This window comes from Mustela nivalis (genome assembly GCF_964662115.1).
Source record: "Mustela nivalis genome assembly, chromosome: 11".
Classification (NCBI taxonomy): Eukaryota; Metazoa; Chordata; class Mammalia; order Carnivora; family Mustelidae; genus Mustela; species Mustela nivalis.
Genome location: NC_139030.1, coordinates 19342727 through 19364616, shown reverse-complemented (window position 1 = coordinate 19364616; position 21890 = coordinate 19342727). Strand labels below are relative to the sequence as shown.

Genomic DNA, 21890 nt, shown 5'->3' with positions numbered 1-21890 from the left:
GATTCCAATGAAGTTCATTTCCAGCTAGATTTCTCTAGGGGAACATCCCTTTTACATCATCCAAAAGCCCAAGAGTGATAAATTTAGAAAGAAAAGCCATTTTGGATAAAAGTTACAGAGAACACAGCCGAACAGAGGAAGGGCATGTATACACACATACACACGGAGCTATCCCTGAAAAGAAAATAAATTTAGGGAACTCTTCTCCAACTGCCATGGTACCCAATTTAGAAGCAGTTTAGAGCCAACTAGAAGATATATCAGCAAGCAATAAGACACGACAGTAAGCAATCAGAAACATCAGCAAGCAGTAAGACACCGGAGTAAGCAGTAAAGACACACCAGGGAGAACATTTCTGAGCAATTACCACATGTCTTAATGCAAAAAGAGAGAAAGAAAAATTTCACTCAGTTGGAACTGGAACCCTATAACAATGAACTCTCTCCCAGCTCCAAGCCATTCCTGCTAGGACAGTAAGGGTACAGGGACTGTAGGGCCATGGCTCAGAGAGAGGGCAACAAAAGCAAGAAATGGCTTCTTCCTGAGCAAGGGCTACAAACTGAAGTTTCTGTCCTTTTTGGCACTCTCATCTGCAGACAGGGCAAAGAGTTAGATATAAGTTGTTTAGCTGACAAACTATAAAGCTCCCCTCCCCCACCCTCCAGGGAAATAAAGGAGGATGGCTCTATTTCCTCCTGGTCTGGCTAAGGGAGGAATGCACTTGCTTACACAGGGACAAGCTTGTTTTTTACACAGGTTGGCCACAACAGACCCTTAAGACATGGAGAACTTCCTTACTAGACAAGTTATTAAATATCCCAGGAAACTGTCAGCTCTCCAGGAACTTCTAAGAAAATGGCAGCCTATTTTTCAAAACTTGCCCATTTGTGATGATTTACAAAGGAAAGCAAGGAAGACAGCCAATACTCACCGTCTCTCCTCTTTATGGTGCTCGGTCTTAAGCTGAGGCTCAAGGGATTCCAATACCAAAGGTAGCCCCTGCTCCAAACACCCAAACTCCATAAACTCTAGCTTCTCCTAGATGTTGAGAAGACTGGGTAAAATCGTGCCAAGGGTCACAAACATTAACCGGTGTTTCCTGGATGGCTGCTGGATATTAGTTTCCTCTCCTCCATTCCAATTATCTTCTGGGTCACAATCCATTCTTAGGAGTCTGTATCTCTTCCATAAGACCCCTATGCCTCAATTCTACCCACCTTCACAATGCACATTCTTGTGAGAAGCCTCATAGCTACCCCCATTTACATGGCCACCGTCGATGGGATTTTGGGCATTAGATTTGGGCATTAGATTTGGGCATTAGATTATTTTCCTGATTGGCCAATAAAAATCTCAAAGACAGAGTGGTTCACATACAAAAAATACAAAGGAAGGAGAATGAAGTTAATTATCAGAGGAACAACTCTAAATCTGCTCCCTCCTCCCCCCATCTCCCCAACCCCACAAAACACACAAAATCCTTTGGTTCTTTATCAGTAAAACACAGTACCAGTGGCACGGGGCAAGGAGACCCATCAGAGCTAACAACTTAGAGAATGTGCTCAAGAGGTATGTGTTAATCGAGTCAACTAACTCACTCAGTATGTGGGGCTGGGAACCCATTAGAAAGAAGTAGTCACCAACACCCTCCCATTTCATTCCTGGAGGTCCACCTACAATTCTGGACCCAGGTACTTGGAGCCTAGGTAGGATTAGCCTCCCAGTGAGCCTGGCACACAAAGAGGACAGCCAAAGGCTGATCCCTCATCAGGGCAGAGAATGACAACAGACCTGTTTGCAGGGGCTCTATAGGACAGAAACAGTGGGAGGCGGCAAAGGTCAAGGCAGAGCACCCCACTCCACCTCTGGAAATATGATAATACAGAACTGCCATGAAGTCAGCAGATAGGACCTGCCCAACAGCATTGTCTACTGCAGACAGGGTGGAGGAGTGGAGACTGGAGAGGCATGGGTTCCATTTATTAATAAGCAGCTCAACACAGTGGGAGGTTTTCTTGTCTAATTACAGAAGCTGTTGGAAACTGCAGGGAAGATAGGATTTATGGCCCAGATGACACTGCCTCTGTGTTGTAATTAAAAGTTATTTTTAATACCTTTCTTTGGTTGGACACTTTGGATTATTAGAAATATATTTTGTAATTTAACACTTGCTAAAGGGCAAAGAACAGAAGAGAAAAGTAATACAACAAGCTTGCATAATGGGAAACAATTAAATGTTTTGACACTGGGAGGTAGGAAAGGAAAAGAATCTCTCCCACTTTAGTCTGTACATTTCTACAGCACAAGTGAGAGGTAGAGAGAAACCCAAAAGGACGCTAAATTCGATTTTCAAAGTAGCAGAAAGCAACCCAGCTCCTTATTTTATCCATTAAGTAGAGTTTGGATACCACCACCAGGAGCGCAGACAACTCATTTACAACACTTCACCCAAAGCAACTCATCTTTATCCTCAGGCTCTCTGCTTTTTCATTCTAATGAAAGCAAATCCTAGCACAACCACAGAGACTCAGACCGACCCCAGGGCTGTGCAAAGGGAGCATCCACATAAGCCGTGGGCAGACCAGGCTGTGTGTGATCTGGGATTGGTTTTTAATCTATGCCTCTTCTCTCATCCAAGATTCCACTTTAAAGAGGAGGCTAGACAAAGTGCATCCCCAGGAGACAGGCAGGGTGGTGCCCGGGAACAGCGACAGAAGCAGCCCAAGCTCAGGCAGGGGCTGTTTATTTTATCAGTCCCATTTCCAGAATTTCTATCTCCCCATGTACACACAAAATGCATTTTTTGCAATGGTGGCTCTTCCTTAACAACGGGAAGGGGAGAATCTCTTACACAGAACAGACTTTTGAAACTGTCTGATAAAAACGGGGAGGAGAAAGGATCTCTAACTGGCACAAACTTCCCAGATAACCTCTCTATTCCATTTATCCATGCAAAGAATCTTCTCATTAAAAGTGAATTCCGGAGCTTATTATATGAAACGTGTCACAGAAACCACCAGATATTACACATCATGATGAGCCTTTAAAGTCTTTTAACATGTTAATCAAAAATAAATTTAAAATCAGCTTCAGAGGGGTCGTACCAAGTTGATGGGGTTTACCCCAATAAGAACCACTGTGCTCCTTGATTCTTTTCCCAGGTCAGAGCACGGTTGGACTCCACGTCAGGGTGCACAACAGCCGCTCTTACCTGCCACATTAATTTTCTCAAGTGCGACCAAGCTGGGGACAGCTGTGGTGGAGTTGGTCACATTTGTTCCCGTGCCGTTGACTACAAGATTGTCCACCTTTGACTCTAACTTGCCAATGCGCTGCAAGATATTATCCAACAGCACGGCGAGAGTTTTCTTCAGATCTGTAAAAGAAAATGCAGAGAGTTTAAGAACTCGTTGGCTTCTGTACATGTGTCTGGTGCATTTTCTCTCCTCTCCTCTTCCTCCTCCTCCTCTGTCTCTGACATGAAGAACCAAAAAGAGTGGCATAGTTGAGAAATACTGCTTGAAGACATGTCTTGAAAAACCCTATCTTAAAGATGACAGAGGTCATCTTCAAGTGGCCCAGAGAGTACAAAACACATTGATCTCTTCTGTCACACGAGTTTAGCAGGGGGGGGACATAAAATTATTCCCAGCCACTAAGGAGACAGAGAAACTCCATGTTTCTTAGCATCCTATCAAAGCACTCTGTTAACTTCCTTCGTACAGCATGATGGGTCTGACCTATACAATGACAACCCCCAAGTGAAGCGAGGTCTTACAGTAGCTTCTGGACCAAGTTCATTGTTAGTTTCAGTGCTGTATACTCTAGTACATCCCATTTTTTTTTTTTTTTTGCCAAGTCTTTACTTTTGTGGGGTACTTTGGTAATAGTTAATAAAGACTACAGTTCCAGATGCTGGGCATGCTGGGTTAACGCAGAGGTAACTACAATGAGGTTTAGAAAGATACTTAAATTAAGATCAGACTCATTCCTTCATTTGGGAAATATTTACTCAACAACTACTGTGCCAGGCACTGTTCTAGATGCTGGGATATTCTCTCATGGTGTTTACATTTAAGAGCTGATTCCCTTTCTCACACATCTGACTGTGGGACACCTCTCTCCACTTCTCTCCAGACAGACACTTTATCCTCATGGATACAAAAGCATTTACAAAGTTTGTACACAAGGTATTTCACACGTACAAGGAGATTAATTAAGCCTCTCTCCTCTGGCAACTCATAATCAGAGAAAGATACATTGACCTGCATGTGTTTTAAAGGCAGAAGGACACTTGGCCAGCCATCCATGGGACTAGAGTCCAGCTTCATGAGTGAATTGGGAGTGGTTCTGGGGAGAAGAGTACCATGTAGGGAGCAGGTTACGCAACACCCTGAGCTGAGACAAGTGCAAAGTTGCCGCTTTCCCTCCTACTGGGAATAGTACCAACTTGCTTTGAGCAGGTGATCTCACCTGACCAGGAGAGAAGCGCACACTGGATCAGTTCACCGGCCCCAGAACACAGCCAGCTAACCTTGAACCTCGGCCATAAGGCACTCCGGCTGTCCTATTTTGCCAGGTGGAGACGAAAGTCATCAGAACAGAAACAAAGATGTGTAGTGGACATGGAAGTTTATATTGTTGGTGGTTTACAGATGGGAGCCATGGCAGGAGCAGACTAACTATTGCAAGCAGAAAGCAAACCCACAAAGTCTGGTGCTTTGTGTTTGGGATAAGCACAACCTCCCCACCACTCTCCCCGAGCGGAACATCAGACTTCCTCACAAGGTCAACCTCTGCAGCAGTTCGTTCATTCGTTCTAACAAATACCCAACCAGGGCTATTTCTTGCTCTTCAGCCCGTCTCTCACCTACAGGTAAGAAGACGGCTACGACATTACAGCAACAGGCTAAAAACACCATCACAGCAGAGAAGGGCAGAAGGGAGCTAATGTTTCCTGAATGCCTTTTACAGCCCACCCGCAAATCTAAGAAGCCCCACGTTACCTTCGCCTCCTCCCTGAGGTAGGTAAGGTAAAATGACTTCATTTTACAGAGGAGAACACAAAGCTCACAGGCATGAAGTGACGTGCTCACGGCTACAGAGATAATAAACTGGAGTGGGAACTTGAATCGGGTTGGCCTTGTTCCCTGATGCCTCAGTGGACCAGCCAGAAGTCAAGAGCCAGGGTAGAAAAAGAGCCCAAGTGTGAAGTTCAAGGTCTTTCCTCCATAGCCCTGTGGTTGAGGGCCCAGACTCTGGAGACAACATTTCTCAGTTACATCCTCATTCTCGAGTGCTAAGGATAAACTTAACCTCTTTAGGTTGTTATGCAGACTTCATGAGTTAATTCTTACAAAATGTTCTGAACACCACTTGGTACATGAGAAGCACTATATAACCACCTGCTACACATACAAATAAAAAATAAAACTTCCTCTGGGAAATGCTCGCATCCTTCCTCAAGAAATGTCTTCCTGAGCAAAGCAGGACTCTCATCAGTTTATCAGAAGGGTCATGAGCTCACTGCCCTCCAGGAGTTGCAGTCCCGTGGTCAGCATGACTCACCGTCAACCCTGGCATACCCTCAGCTGGCAGAAACGGGAGCCGGCCACCAGCTGTGCGCTTACAATGAACTGAAGATCGCCAGAGGCCGGCCCTTGTGGGCAGGGGCAGCGGTGCCACTGGGAGGTGGCTGCAGCGTGTGACAAAAGCCCTGCGCAGATGCAGGAGATCAAGCTCCTCCATCTCCAGCCTCGTTGCCTGAAGGCCCTACCACCAGCCAAGCAGTCCACAGAGAAAATGGCATTTAAGTATTACCTGCAATTGAGATGAGCTAGACACAGAAGCCCGGGATCCCTAAGATGGGTTAAATCAGGCTTTCTCAGCTTTGATACTCCTGACACTTTGGGCCAGACCATCCTTTGCTGTGGAGAGACGTCTCATCCATCGAAGGGTGTTTGGCAGCACCCCTGGCCTCTAGAGGCTGAACGACCATAGCAATCCTTCCACATGAAGACCAAAACCCCCTCCTGTCAATGCCCCTGGGGGGAGAGGGGCACGAAGCCCCAATGTGAGAACCACTGAGTTAGGCATACCCTCCCAACCCTTTCTTCCTTACTACCCCTTTGTACCGAACTTGCATTATGTGTGACCTCCATTTGCTAAGGAACTGGAGGCACTGCTACAAATATAATGCAAAGTACAATGAAGGAATCAGCCCTCCTCCTTTCAGGAGCTGACGGAGGCCCAGCCCAAGCTGATGGTCTCTCGAGGGCTGGTAACCTTCTGCAATTTTTTGTCTTTCTGTTAAAAAGTAAGAGGACTATGGGACAGAGACCCCACCCCCCATCCCCCACCCCACCCCAAACTATAGTTATCAGTGATAGTCATTGGTGGAGGACAGCCTAGGGAGAATACAAAACTGTTACATCACCCTTAAGATGACACAAACAAATGGAAAGATACTATATTCTATGCTCATGGACTGGAAGAGTATGGTTAAAATGTCTATACTACCCAAAGCAGTCTATAGATTTAATGGAATCGCTATTAGACACCAACAATATTTTTCATAGCAGTGGAACAAGTAATACTAAAATCTGTATGGAACCACAAAAGACCCTGAATAGAAAAAGCAATATTGAAAAAGAAGACCAAAGCTGGAGGTATCACCATTCCAGATTTCAGGATATATTATAAAGCTGCAGTAATCAACATAGTATGGTAATGGCACACAGGCACATAGATCAGTGGAACAGAATACAGAGCCCAGAAATAAACCCACAGTTGCATGTTCAATTAATCTATGACAAAGCAGGCAAGAACATGTAATGGGAAAAAGACAGACTCTTCAACAAATGGTGTTGGGGAAACTTGACAGCTATATGGAAAAGATCAAACTGGACCACATTCTTACACCACACACAAATACAAACTCAAAATGGATTAAAGACCTAAATGTGAGGCCTGAAATCATAAAAACCCTAGAAGAGAGCACAGGTATTAACTTCTCTGACATTGGGCATAACAACATTTTTCCAGCTATGTCTCCTGAGAAAGGAAAACAAAAGCCAAAAATAAACTATTGGGACTACAACAAAATAAAAAGGTTTTGCAGAGTGAAGGAAACCATCAACAAAACAAAGACAGCCTACTGAATGGGAGAAGAATGGCAAATGGTATATCCGATGAGGGGCTGATCTCCAAAACATATAAAGAGTTTCTATAACATACCCAAACAACCAAATCATCCAATTAAAAAACGGGGAGAAGACATGAATCAACATTTCTCCAAAGGAGACATCCAGATGGGCCAACAAACACATGAAAAGATCCTTAATATCACTCATCACCAGGGAAATGCAAATCAAAAGTACCATGAGACATCATCACCTCACACTTGTCAGAATGGCTAAAATCAACAACACAAGAAACAATACATGTGAGTGAGGACATGGAGAAAAAATATCCTTCTTGCACTGTTGGTGGTAATACAAGTGGGTGCAGTATGGAGTTCCTCAAAAAATTAAAAATAGAAATACCAGTAATAATCCAGTATACTGCTACTGGGTATTGACCCAAAGAATACGAAAACACTAATTCAAAAAGACACATGCACCCCTGTACTTATTGTAGCATTATTTACAATAGCCAAATTATGGAAGCAATCAAAGTGCCCATTAATAGACAAATGGATAAAAAAAAATGTGATGTACACAAAGAAATACTACACAGCCATAAAAAGGATGAGTGCATGATATTTGGGACCACATGGTTAGTCCTGGGAAGTATCATGCTAAGTGAAGTGAGTCAGACTGGGAAAGACAAATACCTTATTTAAAAACAACAACAACAACAACAACTAAAACAGAATCAGATCTATACATACAGAGAACTAACACCTGCAATAGAGGAGGGTGTAGGGGATGAGCAAAATGGGTGAAAGGGAGTGGGACAGAGCAGCTTCCGGTTATGGAATGAGTAAGTCACGGGAATAAATGGCGCAGCATAAGGAACACAGTCAATGACATTGTCATAGTGATGTAATGGGACACATGGTAATCACACCAGTGATAGATACAGCATAGCGTACAAACTTGTCCAATCACTAAGTCACACACCTAAAACTAATGTAACCTTGCATGTCAACTATACTAAAAAAATGTCAAAAAACAAGAAGCCAGTCTTCCTCGATTCCTAAAATACAGTCCCCAATAAGGGTGACCTACCCTCTCCTGTTGAACTCACCTACTAGAGGGTGACCTCTGTGACTGTGTGACATGGTGTGACATGGTGCAACGAGGAGAAGTCATGACCATGAGAAAGACACTAACGCTTCACTATCACAACTACAGGACGTGCCACCAACACCACTACTGCCCCACCCCCAAAGCGCCACTGACTGAGCTGTGTCAGCTGCTGTCCCCAGCACTTCTCGCCATTGCTTCACAGAGTCCTACCAAGACAATGAGGAGTGTATTGCTGTTACCATCTCCATTTTACAGAGGATAAACCGCAGCACAGACAGATGAAGTCATTTGCCCCAGATGACTGCAGATCAAGGGTTCCAGCTCAGACAGTCTGGTTCCAGATCCAATGGCACTTACCTATTGCCTCTGAAGGAGTGTTGTGGACCTGCCAGCCAGCAGGTGTCTCTGACCTGCTGCTTCTGAGCACATTTACTGGGGATTAACCTCTGGGCTTCTGCCACATGCTTTTGTTAAATCATATCACAACCATCCTCAAGGCTCACTGATGCCACTGTTCGCTGAGCAACTCCCATACTAAAAATACTACAGAGTTTGCATTTCCATACTTTCTTCCTCAAAATGAAAATGGAATATAAAGCAATCCAAAACCCTGAGCTCCCTAGGCACTTTACCTGGATAGGCATGTTTTCTCTTCCAGTGTGAAAGAAAAGAAGTTTATTTTCAACAAGAAGCTGTTTAGAGTCCCTATTTCAAGACAGTTCGACACAAGATAAAAGATAGTGTCAACAAAATACACAAGGGCAAATATGTTGCCAATTCCATCTCTGTGTCTTTACCAACTGGCACACTACAGTGCTCAGTTATGTGTGTGTTACACAAGTGAACATATGAATGAATTAATCAACAAACAAATGGACTAGAAGAGACTTCCCATCAATAAGGCTAAGGAAATCATACCTTTCCAGGGGATGAAATTATTTCTCACCTTTGCATTTTACAGTTAAACCTGCAAAATCTGTTTTACTGCAATTTTAAATACCAGAACATTTTTATGTTTTAGTCTTAATGATAATCCACTTATCCAATAAGATTGTACACCTAAGGATAAGTTCTACAGAGCTTAATAAAGAAATTAGGGCAAAAATATTCCTTCAAATTCTAGTGTAACATTTTTATATTTATCATTGTGTTTTACAGTTATTATAGCAGTAAAATGTGTCCTCAGCAGGATTACAACTTTCAATTACTAACAGGCTTTTAAAATTTTGTTTGTGCTTCAAAGCCTTAGCCATAAAAATTTAATCCCAACATTACTACCGGAATTCTATATTCCTAAAACTTACTGTACATGACAAAGATGAGATCAAAGCAATTGAAAACATTTAAAATGTCCTTCTGGGGGAAGTTAGCTTTGCTTTCTATCGTACTAGAAGTGCTTTGATCAAGGGCGAGATCGACAAAAATCTCAGAACAGGTGCCCTGACAGCTTCTTTAAGTTTTCATTTCCAGAAAGCATGACTCCAGGGGGTGAGCAGGAGCTGGAGAAAGCTGCCACATTCTTGAGCAGGACAGCCAAGGTGATTTCACTGCCGGTTAAACGTGCCTCCAAAGGTGGAGCCCAAAGAGATGGGATTTCAAGACAAAGGGGTTCCTGTTGGTAGGAAAGTCTATCAGTTTATAGGTCTAGACAGGGCAGTAAACCCCAACCGCCCAGATTATTCAGGCAATCAGTATTTGAGGAATGATCCAGGAAGGTGCTTGGGGCCTCTGGTAGCCCACCCTGTCCCTGGGGACATGCTTCCAAAGCAGCAGTTATCTAGCCTTCTGTCCTCCAGGCCAACCTCCACAGGCTCTGTCCTCCAGGCCCTCCATCAGAATCTGTGGAGTCCACGAGTCAAGGACGCTGGGCACAGCCACAATGGGATTAAGGTGTAGCCAGCATGACCTGCTGGCACAGAACCAACCGTGCAATGAGCAAGGACTTCTATCTGAACTGGAAAATATTATTTGCATCTGGGCTTGCTCCTAATCCAAGTCCCTCTCCACCATGGCTGCCCGGCAGGGCAGAGCTTCAACAAGGGGCAGCTTCACTTGCTGCTTTGGAGAAACTAGCAAAGACAGGGCACTAATGAGAAAGGAAGGTGCTAATGAAAAAAGAATTAGCCCCAACCTCTCCCTTCCACTGACTGCCAGAATGTCAAGTTTCATCAGTTATATGTTTTTAATTTCACAGTGACCTCTACACAGAAAGACAATACAGTTAGAGTAATAAGCAAAATCCAGTCCATTTATTATGTACAAGGACACCATGATGTTATTTATTATAGATAAGAACTGGACACTACCCAAATGCCCAACAAAAAGATTAAATTACATATGCCTATCCATTCATAAGACAGAATAAATCACTGGATTGGAACTCAGGGAGGGCAGAGCAGGCGTCTTGTCATCTCTGTTTATCACCACCGGCTGTTAACGTCAGGAGCCCACTGAATATTTATTGAACGGATGGTTAAAAAAAAAAAAGTGTATGGCCATTAAAAATATCTAATGGCATGAGGAAATACAACAAAGAGAGTTTAAAAAGCTGTATGTGAAATATTCCAATTTTTAAAAAATGACGTATGTACATGGATCTGCATTTTAAAAAAGGACTGGAAGGAAATCAAATTTTATCTGGATTCGGGGTCAGGGAGTGTTTTACTTTTTATTCTTTATTTCTTCGAGTACAGAAATGGGCGTGGCATCATCCTCGCCCTTGTGTGTTTCACTGACAGCATCTTCTATCTTGCGTTAAATAGTCTGGAAATGGTGACTCACACAGCTGCTTCCGTTGAAAATGAACTTCTTTCTTTTCATGTTAAACCAAGCCCACCCAGGTCAAGGACCGAGAGTGTCCAGGGTTTTTCACTGCCTTACGGCCTACATGCTCTCCACTTTCTGTATTTACGGTACTCTGACAATCACAGAGGTTTAATGCTATTTGAAATATATCCAGTGCAGTGAATTCTACCCTCCCCAAGATACTGGCCCCACGTACCTGATGTCAGGTAAGAAGGCACCCCCTGCCCCCCAAAACAGCTCAGTGATTGACCCTCACTGCCTTGCGCATGTGAATTCTTAAAGCCACCTAAACCTGTGACCATGCTCTCGCCCCGCAGCTGTCATGGGCAGCCACACCATGTCACAATGGTCATTGAACCACCACCTCAAAGAGAAAGGGCAGCTCAGATGCGCAATATTACTGACTATTGTTCTCTCCTGGGTTCGGCTGCAAGGGCAGACTTCAGCTTTGACTCCAATGTGTTGCAGAAGCAAATGTGATTCGATTCCTGAGGTGCTCGGGGGGTGTCTCTAGTATTTCTAGGCATTTTCTAGGCAGCAGAATGTGAGGGGAAAAAAAATCATATCTTGGCCTATTGATGATCTCAAGTGCATCCTGGAATCTGTAAATATCCAGAACAGAGCTCTTGGGCTGTTTTCTCAATTTTCCTGATACCCAGCCGGATGCATGGAATTGGAGTCCAGCATTTTAATCCTTTTTATAGAACAGAAATGGATTTGGGCTCTGAGTGGTCAAGCCCACTGTCACTCAGGGTCCTGACCAGACTCCCCGGGGTGCACACCTCCCTCACCATCAGGAAAGGCAGCCACCACACACTCCTCCTTCCCGCTCACCACCGTACCAGAGACAGTGCCCTCCTTCAGAGATGGCGGGGGCTCACCAAATCCGGCCCAGCTCCCAGCCCACAGGGGGAAGCCTTCTCTTTTGAATGGGGCAGTGACAGTCACATCTCCTGTTTCTAAAATGCCAAAGTCACTCTGTAGAGCCCGCACACTTTTAGAGGGGCCCAGGGAAAAGCCAGATTCTGTCTGGAGCCTCAACCCTGTCCTCAGCCCTGGCCGGTGTGGCCCAGCGCTGGTGCTGTCACGGCAGGCCTGGTGACTCTGGTGGACAAGCCTCGCCTGTCCTTGTCTCCCTCCCTCTGGAGGAGAGCTTATTTCCTCTCCTGTCTTATCCCCTGTAAACATGAGGAACCTTACTTCCTCTCATGTCTTATCCCTTGTAAACATGGAGAACAGCTACATAAACACGTTCTTGAAGCCTTATGTTCAAACGTATAAACAAGCGTCCACTTCACACGAACAGTTCTGGTGCGGTGCTAACAGCCGTCGGTACATGTCGGCCCCGGTTAGTGAGAACTCCCAACAATGAATGCTTTTCACTCATCTAAGTGCCTAAGTAAGCTTTGTAACAGGTGAGCCTTACAAGCAGCCTCGGAGGTGAATGATACTCTTATATCCTCAGTTTTACAAAAGAGGAAGCGGGCTTTTAAAACATCAGTCACCTGCCCAAGGTCACACACCCAGTAAGGAACCCTACAGCCACATATGAACACTCTCTAACGATGTTCCAGAATAAACACTGGTTCCTATGTCAGAATCAGGAGCACAAGAGCCACTCGGAGCCACCCCCAGACATGGAATGCAGGGGGAATCTCGTCTCATTTCCAATCTCCCTAAAAACTTGACTTTCCAATTAGCCCCAGCTGGAACGGTCCCACACAGATAAGAGGGTGAAGGAGCTGCTGCCGATCACTCCTGGCTCCTACTAAGGGCCAGGCACGCATTGAGCCCCGCAGCACAGGGGGAACAAGAGGGGCAAAAATCCCTGCTCTTTGGGGGCTCACCTGCTACATGAAGGAGAGAGATGGGGGCTCACCCACTACATGAAGGAGAGAGATGAGCAACAGACCAGTAACTATGTAATGAGAGGTGGTTTAGGTGTTAGAAAAATAGGTGGTCTAGGGGTTGTAAGACTGAGAAGGAAATCATGAAAGAGAGAACGGAAGGAGAGGAGGAGCAAGCTATGGGGAGAGGAGGCACGCAGGTGGGAGGAAGGGCAGAGGCAGGGACTCGGGGACAGGCGAATGCTCAGCCACCACCCCGCCAGCAGTCCCAAAAGATAGCTTGGTACCCAGACAGGTCTGGGAAGGGTCCACAGCTCCTGCGGGTGGCCACAGTGGCATGACGTCTGCCCAGCCGGTTCTGACAGGCCCCTGGGTGAAGGGAGCAACCCCACTTCAGGGGCCCGGGCACTATGAGCCCAAGAGTCACACACACATCCCCTCATGCCTGTTCTCTCCTCAAGCTAGGACTTGAAGCATCAATGAGGCAGGAAAGGACAGGTCTTGTGGACAAAGAGAGCAGAAGAACAGGCTCCAATCCCTGCCAGAGACACAGTCTGACTGTTCTCCTGTTTACAGCACCCCCGAGGCCCTCCTCAGACACGCGGCCCTGCTGGGCGTGCTTGGAAACTCAGCCTTGCTCTGCCGGGGTGCCAGGTGGGGGGACTGCCACCACACAGCCCTCCAAGAGCTCCAAGCCCAGAGAGGCCTGTTTTAGGTTGCCAACTTTCTAAAGCAGAAAGCCCTTCCTTTAATCACAACAGCCACGTCCCGTAGAGCAACCATGGCGCTCCTCCGACACACTGACCAGCCCAGCTCCTCTCTTCCTCCCAGTGTCACTCCAAAGCAGTGTGTTTCCCTTGAGGGTGGAGAATTGCTGCTTTGGCAATGGTGGTTCTCCACAGCGCCCCAGCCCTCCAAGAAAACAGTGCCTTGATCATATTTAAAGGAACAGAGCCAAAAAAAAAAAAAGAAAGAAAGAAAGAAAGAAAAATAAATACAATTTTTAAAAAGCCATTCATAGGCTTTTTTTTTAAATCTCTGGTGAAATTCAACCTAAGTATTTTTCATCTTCTCTTTCATAGCAGGGGTGGGACCAAACATGCATAAAAGCTCATCTAACTCTCCAGACTTTATGTAGGTCTGCAACACTGAGCAGGAGCTACCAAGAGGCCACCATGCCAGCATCACAGTGGGGGCCTCCTTTTGGCCTATGAGCAGAACCCTAAATGATGTCACTGTCTTAGAAGTGGGCATCCCCAGGCCAACAAGGGCCACCTGAAGCCCAATGCATTGCCCTTTGACCAGCAACCAAAAATCCTACCCTCTTCTCCAGGGCCCACGTTTCGCAAACCTCACCTCTTTAAGGAAACAGGAGGAGCTTCTTCCTCTTTACCTCTCTTCCCCAACCCAGGAGTTAAGGGGTGGGGGGTGAGGAGAAAACAGGGAGGGGCCAAGGTCCCCAGGCCCCAGGGCAGGCCAGGCTCCCTCACAAGAACGCCCACCCCCCTGCACTCCTCTCCCCCTTCCATCACACTGAGATCCAGAGCCCAAAAGGGCCCCTTCCACACCGCTCCTGGCTCCCGTTGTTCAGCCCCAGCAACCTCAGTTCTGCCCCAAGAGTGCACTTGCAGGCCTGGGGCACACACCCTGCCTTCTGCCTGGCCTGCTGGGCCTCAAGGGCCCTCCTCCCACCCCACCCACAGCTCCCCAACGTCAGTAGGGCTAAGAGACACCTAAGAGGCTTTCTTTGACCTTCTCGTTCCAAGTAGCGCCTCGTGCATTTTTTAAAGAATCACACATCCCTGTCTCATTTTTCTTCCTGGAATTACTATCTGATATTGTCTCTATTATTTCTCCCTCCAAAATGAACATAGCGTTCACAAGAGCAGGGACCCCCCCCCCTCCGTCTTTTTCTAGCTGTATACACAAGGACTGCACTGTCATATAGCTGCAGAGCACACAGACATATCCCAGAGTGCCAGGCTTGAGGGGTAACAGCCAGTCAACGGGACAACTGAGGCTCAAGAAGTCCAGGCAGTCAGGACGGACACTGGAGGTAAGGCAGAGTAGGAGGCCAAGAGGGAAAAGCCACAGCAGGGAAACGGGAAACGGGCAGGGGAGGGTGGCAGACCTGCTGAAGGCCTACACTGCTTCAGCCTGAGCCACAGTCCCTGCATCCAGAACAGCAAAGGGCACCAAAGAGGCAAGAAAGGTTGCAGCAACTAAGATGTGGATGCGCCACTAAGGGAGGCTGTCTCTCATGGCCCTGGGCGGCACAAGCAGACAGGGCCAGTGTCGTAGATAAGAGGCAATCACCAGGCATCAGAATTTGGGTCAGGCCACAGAGACAGAGATCAATTCACCTCAGAAACAAGAAGGGCATTGACGAGGATGAGTGACAGCATTCATGACACAGTTCCCGTGCAGTCACTGACCGGCATGGCCCTGCCACGCGGGCCGGGAAGATGCGGTGGAGGCCTTGCGGCAGGAGGCCCTGGCTCCACACGCCCCTCTCCCCCTCACCCCCTCTCCCCTCACCCCCTCTTCGTCGTGGCAGAGGAGCGCGCAGAAACGCCGTCCACACCCCACAGATGAATGCTCCGACTGTTCCACACAGGCCGCCTGGGACATCTTCCAGGCACTCCTTCTGAATTCCCCAATTCCAAAAGAAGTTCAGAAGTCTCTTTTCAAATCGGCAGAACAAGGATGGGGGAGGAGAGGACAGCGTGCAAGCTCTAGGACAGGCCAAGGACTCGTCAGACAAGCAACACTGGACACAAGCACCTCGCTTACATGCGCAATCACGTAGTCGTGTTGCACTCTGAGGGCCCGGGCTCCGCAGCCAGAATGCAACACGACCACACCGCCTGCCTCCAAAGCCCGTGCTCCTAACCACTAGCCTCTGACCTGCCACGCAGAAGGAGCATTTCCAGGGGCGTGGGTGGTTCAGTCGTTAAGTGGCTGCCTTCAGCTCAGGTCATGATCCCAGGGTACTGGGATGGAGCCCCACAGTGGGGCTCCCTGCTCAGTGGGGAGCCTGCTTCCCCCTCTCCCTCTGCCTGCTGCTCCCCCTGCTTGTGCTGACAAGTAAATAAAATCTCAAAAAAAAAAAAAAGGCATTTCCAGAGGACAGAGAAACACAACATTTGGATGCACACCTTATGTGAAGATGTCTTAAAGTGGACTCAAGTGTAGAGATGAGTCTTAGAACACCAAGCAAAATCCTATAGAAAGAGGGCTCCATGGATAGAGCAGAGATTGACAAGAGCCTGTGGCAACTACTCAGCTCTTGCCACTGCATGCAAAAACAGCCACAGAGAGCAAACTAGGGACACCTCCTCTAAAAAAAGGAGGCTCAGGCCAAGGTGAGCTTGCTGTCCAGGCCTTAGACCATGGGAGTCCTGCGAAACTGCTGAGTCAAGGAGAGACAGGACCTGATCGATGAGTATTTTAGACTGAATTATGGGGACTACTGAAAGATGGAGTCAGCGAGTTTTAGATGTCCTCTAAAATCCTGATTTTTACCCTGCTTCTCTGTTTTTGCAGTTGTTATCAACAACTGGGAGTGGTTCGGTTTCAATCAACGTTTAATTACTCAAAATGAGAGAGGTCCATATTTGACCCACAGGTCACACAGTTTCCTGAACTCCTCTGCTCTAGGACCTCAAGCCAGGGATTCTAAAAAATCAGTAATAATCTGAAGGCAGCTACCGGGATTCTTCAAATACCTGCCTCAGCTACTGACGATACATTTACACATCCCAAGAGCCTCTGATTACGCCAATACAGGGATGGGGAAACGAAGGTGTTTTCTCTCTCTCTCTCTCTCTCTCCTGTTTTGGTCTAATAATGGGATTGACTCAGAGCAGGCAAAGATCCCAGCCATACAGGATCAGCTCCTCACTGTCTCAGCATAGGCATCTAGGCAGTGCTCTGTTCCTGGGCTGCAATTGTGGCAGAAAAGGAGACTGCAAACCACTGTCCCAGCATCCTCATCCCTGCTGTCTCAGCCCAGCTAAACCACTGAACATCCTGCGGTCTTTGCACCTCCTGACATCAACCACCGGAGCTGCCTGGCTCTGGACGTGCCCACCACGAGTACGGATGGACCGCAGGGGAAGCACACACCATCTGAAAGGCTCTCCAGCTTCCCAGGACTGGCCCTGGACCGCACCGCACCGTCTTCCTCAATACCAGTCATTGGTGCCCAGAATGGAGAAATGGAGAAGGCCAGGCTGACAAATCTTAAATAATAAAAACTAGCTATCTGTTTGGGAACTCTTTAAGAAGATGCTCTTAAGTGTTTTCTGTTTCATTCTCAGCATGGTGATCCTCCAAGGTGGGGAGGGAGGCAATTTTGCAACCCGCCCCCTAATGTCTGGACACATTTTTGATGGTCACAACTAGGGGGGTGCTATTGGCCTTAGTGGGAACAGACGCCAGAGGTGCTGGTCAGTATCCTACAGCACACGAGCAGTCCCCACTACTAAGAATCACCCAGCCCCAAATGCCAAGAGTGTTGACATGACAAACCCTGTCTTAGTAGGATTTCGCCACGTGATGGTCCCAGTGCCTCAAGCACGTATGCACAGTCCAGTTAAATTCCACAGACTCAGCCCCAAGGAGCACTCTGACTGAACGCGGAGTCAATGAGATGCAAGAGAGAAACAGCAGCGTATGCTACCTCTGCTGACGGGGCCTGTTGGGTTGTTTGCTATTTTTTGAGAAACAAAAGAATGACTCTGCTAAGGTTCACCTGTGAAAGGAAGAAGTTTTATAGTTCCTCCGAGCTCCAGACTCTTAGGTAAGATAAGGTGGCCAAAATTCTAACAGACTGCTCTGGAGTTCTGGTAACTTTTTACAACACATGGTGTCTGTGAGGTTGTAAGCCAAGACCCCATCACTGCTCCTGAGAACACAGAGGAAGCCTAGCCTAGGAGATGTTCAGCAGGAAAAAGAAATGGGGACACTCACAACAACTATGAAAACTTAAAGTTCACAAATTTACCATTTGGGGTGTTTCTTCTGTCCCAGTTTGGCAGATTGAGATCAACAGGAGGAAGAAATTACTAACAGACGACTCTCCTCTTCCCCAAAATATTTAACACGGAAGGTACTGAACCAGAAACTAAAAAATGGAGTTGACTTTACTGGTTCTGTTTACTTGCACATAGTAACAGTCTGATGTATTCTTTCTGACCTACGGTGTTTGGAAATATTATGGAAGAATGAAGTCAATGAGTAACTTTCTTTCTTTCTTTTTTAAAATTTTAAATTTAACTTATTTTTTTCATTTTTTCATTCTTTTTTTTTAATTTATTTCTTTTCAGCGTAACAGAATTCATTGTTTATGCACCCTCTGAAAAACTACCTACTTGTTTTTCAATATGGGTCCTCAAAATGGAGTCTCGTTTTTTAATCCATCAGATCAAAAAAAGGGGGGTGGTATTTATTTAGACATGTTGAGAACCAATGCTTATAGACACTGCCAAACTGAACAGATTAAAAGCAAACAAGTGTGATCATTCCAACAGTAGGCACTGAAAAAGAATTTCCACATTGTATGTTAAAAGCAACCATTTTCAGGGTGCCTGAGTGGCTCAACTCAGTTAAATGTCTGACTCCTGGTTTCAGCTCAGATCACAATCTCAGGGTGATGAGAAAATACGCAACATCATTAGCCATCGGGGAAATTCAAATCAAAACCACACCATTTAGAATAGCAAAAATTGGTATGGCAAGAAACAACAAACGTTAGAGAGGCTGTGGACAAAGGTGAACCCTCCTACAGTGTTGATGGGAATGCAAGTTGAAATAGTCACTTGGGAAAGCAGCATGGAGATTCCTCAGAAAGTTAAAAATAGAGCTACTCTATGACCCAGCAATTGCACTACTGGGTATTTACCTAAAAGATATAGATGTAGTGAAAATAAGGGCCATTTGTACCCCAACGTTCACAGCAGCAATGTCCATAATCACCAAACTATGGGAAGAGCCTAGATTTCCTTCAACAGATGAATGGATAAAGAAGATGCAGTCCATATGTACAATCGAATGTTACACAGCCATCAGAAAGAATGAATACCCAACTTTTGTATCAGCGTGGATGGAACTGGAGGAGATAAAACTGAGTGAAATAGGTCAAACACAGAAGACAATTACCATATGGTTTCACTTAATTGTGGATCATAAGGAATAGCATGGAGGACATAAGGAGAAGGAAGGGAAAAATGAAGTGGGGGAAATCAGAGGGGGAGATGAACCATGAGAGACTATGGACTCTGGGAATCAAACTGAGGGTTTTAGAGGGGAGGGGGTTGGGGGGATGGGACAGCCTGGGGATGGGTATTAAGGAGGGCACTTTTTGAATGGAGCACTGGGTGTTATACATAAACAATGAATCATGGAACACTACATAAAAAACTAATGATGTATTGTATGGTGACTAACATAATAAAAAAATTATAAAAAATAAAAAAATAAAAGCAACCATTTTCAGGGTGCCTGGGTGGCTCAGTCGGTTAAATGTCCAACTCCTGGTTTCAACTCAAATCATTATCTCAGGTCATGAGGTCAAGCCCCCTACTGGGTTTCTCTCTGGGCCTGGGGCCTGCTTAAGTAAGACTCTCTCCCTCTCCTCTGCTCCTCCCCTGACCTCACCTCCTCCCACCAAAAACAAAAAACAAAAAACAAACAAAAAAACAACCATTTTCTCCTTACCAAAAAAATATATATGAAATTTAAAAGTAACCGAATGTCCTGGATCCTTTCAAAAAGAAAAAAAAAAAGATTATGTAAAATTAAGTATGATTTCCTGCATTTGAACTCAAGTTTCCAACTGCTGCTGTATATTTTTAGGAAAACACCATATGAACTCCATATACTTCAGAGTCTGTGACTGATAGGTCATAAGGTAGAACACTAATGTTTTCCACCCCGGCCACCCCGTTCTTGCATCTCATTCATATTACACTCAGGGTGCCAATCCCTAAGGCCACTAAGTTCTCCGTTCAGTGACTGGACTTGTCAATGAGTAACAGGACAGACCATCACCTATGGATTAAGTCTACTCCCATCCTCAGTCATCAAGGAGAGCTGGAAGGTCAGCTCCCCACATCATGGTATGATCCAAATTTCATTTACAATTTCTGTTCTGTATTTGTGCATCTATGCTTTTTAAAGTATTATTCATGTATATGTATATTTTTGTGTGTATATATAAAATATCAGAAAGTATACACTGAGATGTTAATTATGGTTATTTCCTAGAGCAGTAGATTTATATGGGATTTTCTTTATTCTTGGTGGGTTTTTTTTTTTTTTGCACATCTATAGCTTCCAACTTTTTCTATATTAAGCATAACTTTTGCCAAAAGAAAAATAAGTAATATTTTGTGTATTCTTTTTCCCACTCAGCCTCATTTCTAAAAGAGTTCTAGAAAAAAGCAACACATACAGTAAGACTTCTTTCAAAGTCAGGCCATTAAAGACAAGGGCAAGAAACAAGAACAGTTGACTCTCAAGAAGCTAGACATGAAAGCAATTAGCCAGCAGCACGCAATCGCTAGTGTCCTATGCTGTGGCCAGAGGGAGGCACACACTTGGCTTGGAGTTTCTCCCCACCCTCCTACCTCACCCTGCCCACCCCCAACACAGTCCTCATTCCCCCACACATTCCTCCCCACCTTCTTACCTCACCCCCACCCCATCTTAATTAAGTTTTGTTTAGGGAAAAGAAGGAGAATATTTTTCTCCGCTCCCTGATCATACTCCCAGATGAGATCATGCGATCCAGAAATGTGTTGAGGGAAGAAGGGCTGGCTGCAAATCCAACGTGGAGCGCTGATAACCATTCCGCCCCCACTGCTCCTGGGTCTGGGTGTTAGTCTATGGGCACAAGAACTCAGAGGCTCCCCAAGTACATGGCTTTAACTTTCTCAAAGTGTCTCTCTGTGTGCAATTCACTGCTGCAAAGGCAGTGGCAAGAGATGCACTCAATCCATGACAAAACCAAGGTGGCGAGGCTCTGGGGTCCTTCTCAGGCAGAGCCACGCTCTATCAAGCAGCCCCAGTAGCCCGGCGCTTACCGTAAGCTGTCATGACGCCAGCATATGGCCCATCCACCACATTCCGGTTTTCCTCTGCCAGCGCCTTGATGTACCTCTTGCTGAGGTCTAGGATCTGCTCGCGTAGCATGGAGCTGCTCTCAGGCTGAGTTCGTTGCTGGATGGTAAAATGCAGGAGCATCATACCCCAGATAAAGCCAAAAGTCACAAGGAAAAAGCCCAGCTTCTGAGAGGACAGCTTCCACGGAGTAAAGAGAGCCATTGCTCTCCAGCAAGTTCACCTGCCTTTTGGCTCTTACAACGTAGGAGGAAGACACAAGTTCATGGTGCAGACTGGATGGGTGGGCTTGCCGGTGTCACTCTGGCTCCTGCGTCAGCCGATTTCCTTTCCTCGTTTCCATTCCGCTGTGAAGAAGGGGGAAAGTTAGTAGAGTGGTAGTGGCAAAACAGAGGGAAACCAACCAGGAGCCATGTTTTCACTCAACTAGCTCCAAAACGCGCACTTCCTTTTTTCTTAATTTGCTGGTTCAATATCTTATGTTATGATTCCAGATCTGTAAGCTGAGAGGGGAAATCTGGCTAGGCGACAAAAAAGCTGCACAAATACAGAGGAGGAAATGTGTGTCTGACTATGTTAACAGGTGTAGCAGGGCTGTTCCAGTCTGGACCAAGTTCAAAACAGGAAGCTTGTTTTGCAAGGTGGGGAGGAGATGGAAGGATATTTCACTGAATGTCAGCAAAAATTCAAGCGGAGGGTGGAGTCAAAGCACCACCGGGCACTTCTGTGCATCTGTAACTTGAGCTTACAAAGTCATTAGCCTGTGCTCTGGCAAGGATTAGAGCATGCAGCTGGGGAGGTGAGCAACAGAATGGGCGCCTCCTCAGGGGTCATTAGACCAGGAAAGGGCAGCAAGCTCCC

General features: G+C 46.0%; 1 protein-coding gene across 5 annotated transcripts in view; it reads right to left on the bottom strand.

Annotated features, from left to right (window-relative positions):
• The window catches only part of MGAT5 (alpha-1,6-mannosylglycoprotein 6-beta-N-acetylglucosaminyltransferase), a 337363-nt gene that overhangs the window by 194610 nt on the left and 120863 nt on the right, over window positions 1–21890 (bottom strand). For all 5 annotated transcript variants that reach the window (XM_082689322.1, XM_082689323.1, XM_082689324.1 and 2 more), the window contains 2 exons: window positions 20993–21376; window positions 3213–3377 (listed from right to left, as the gene is read on the bottom strand). In XM_082689322.1, coding sequence (XP_082545448.1) covers window positions 3213–3377; window positions 20993–21233 — 406 coding nt within the window. In that variant the 5' untranslated portion in view covers window positions 21234–21376. The remainder of the gene's footprint in view (window positions 1–3212; window positions 3378–20992; window positions 21377–21890) is intronic.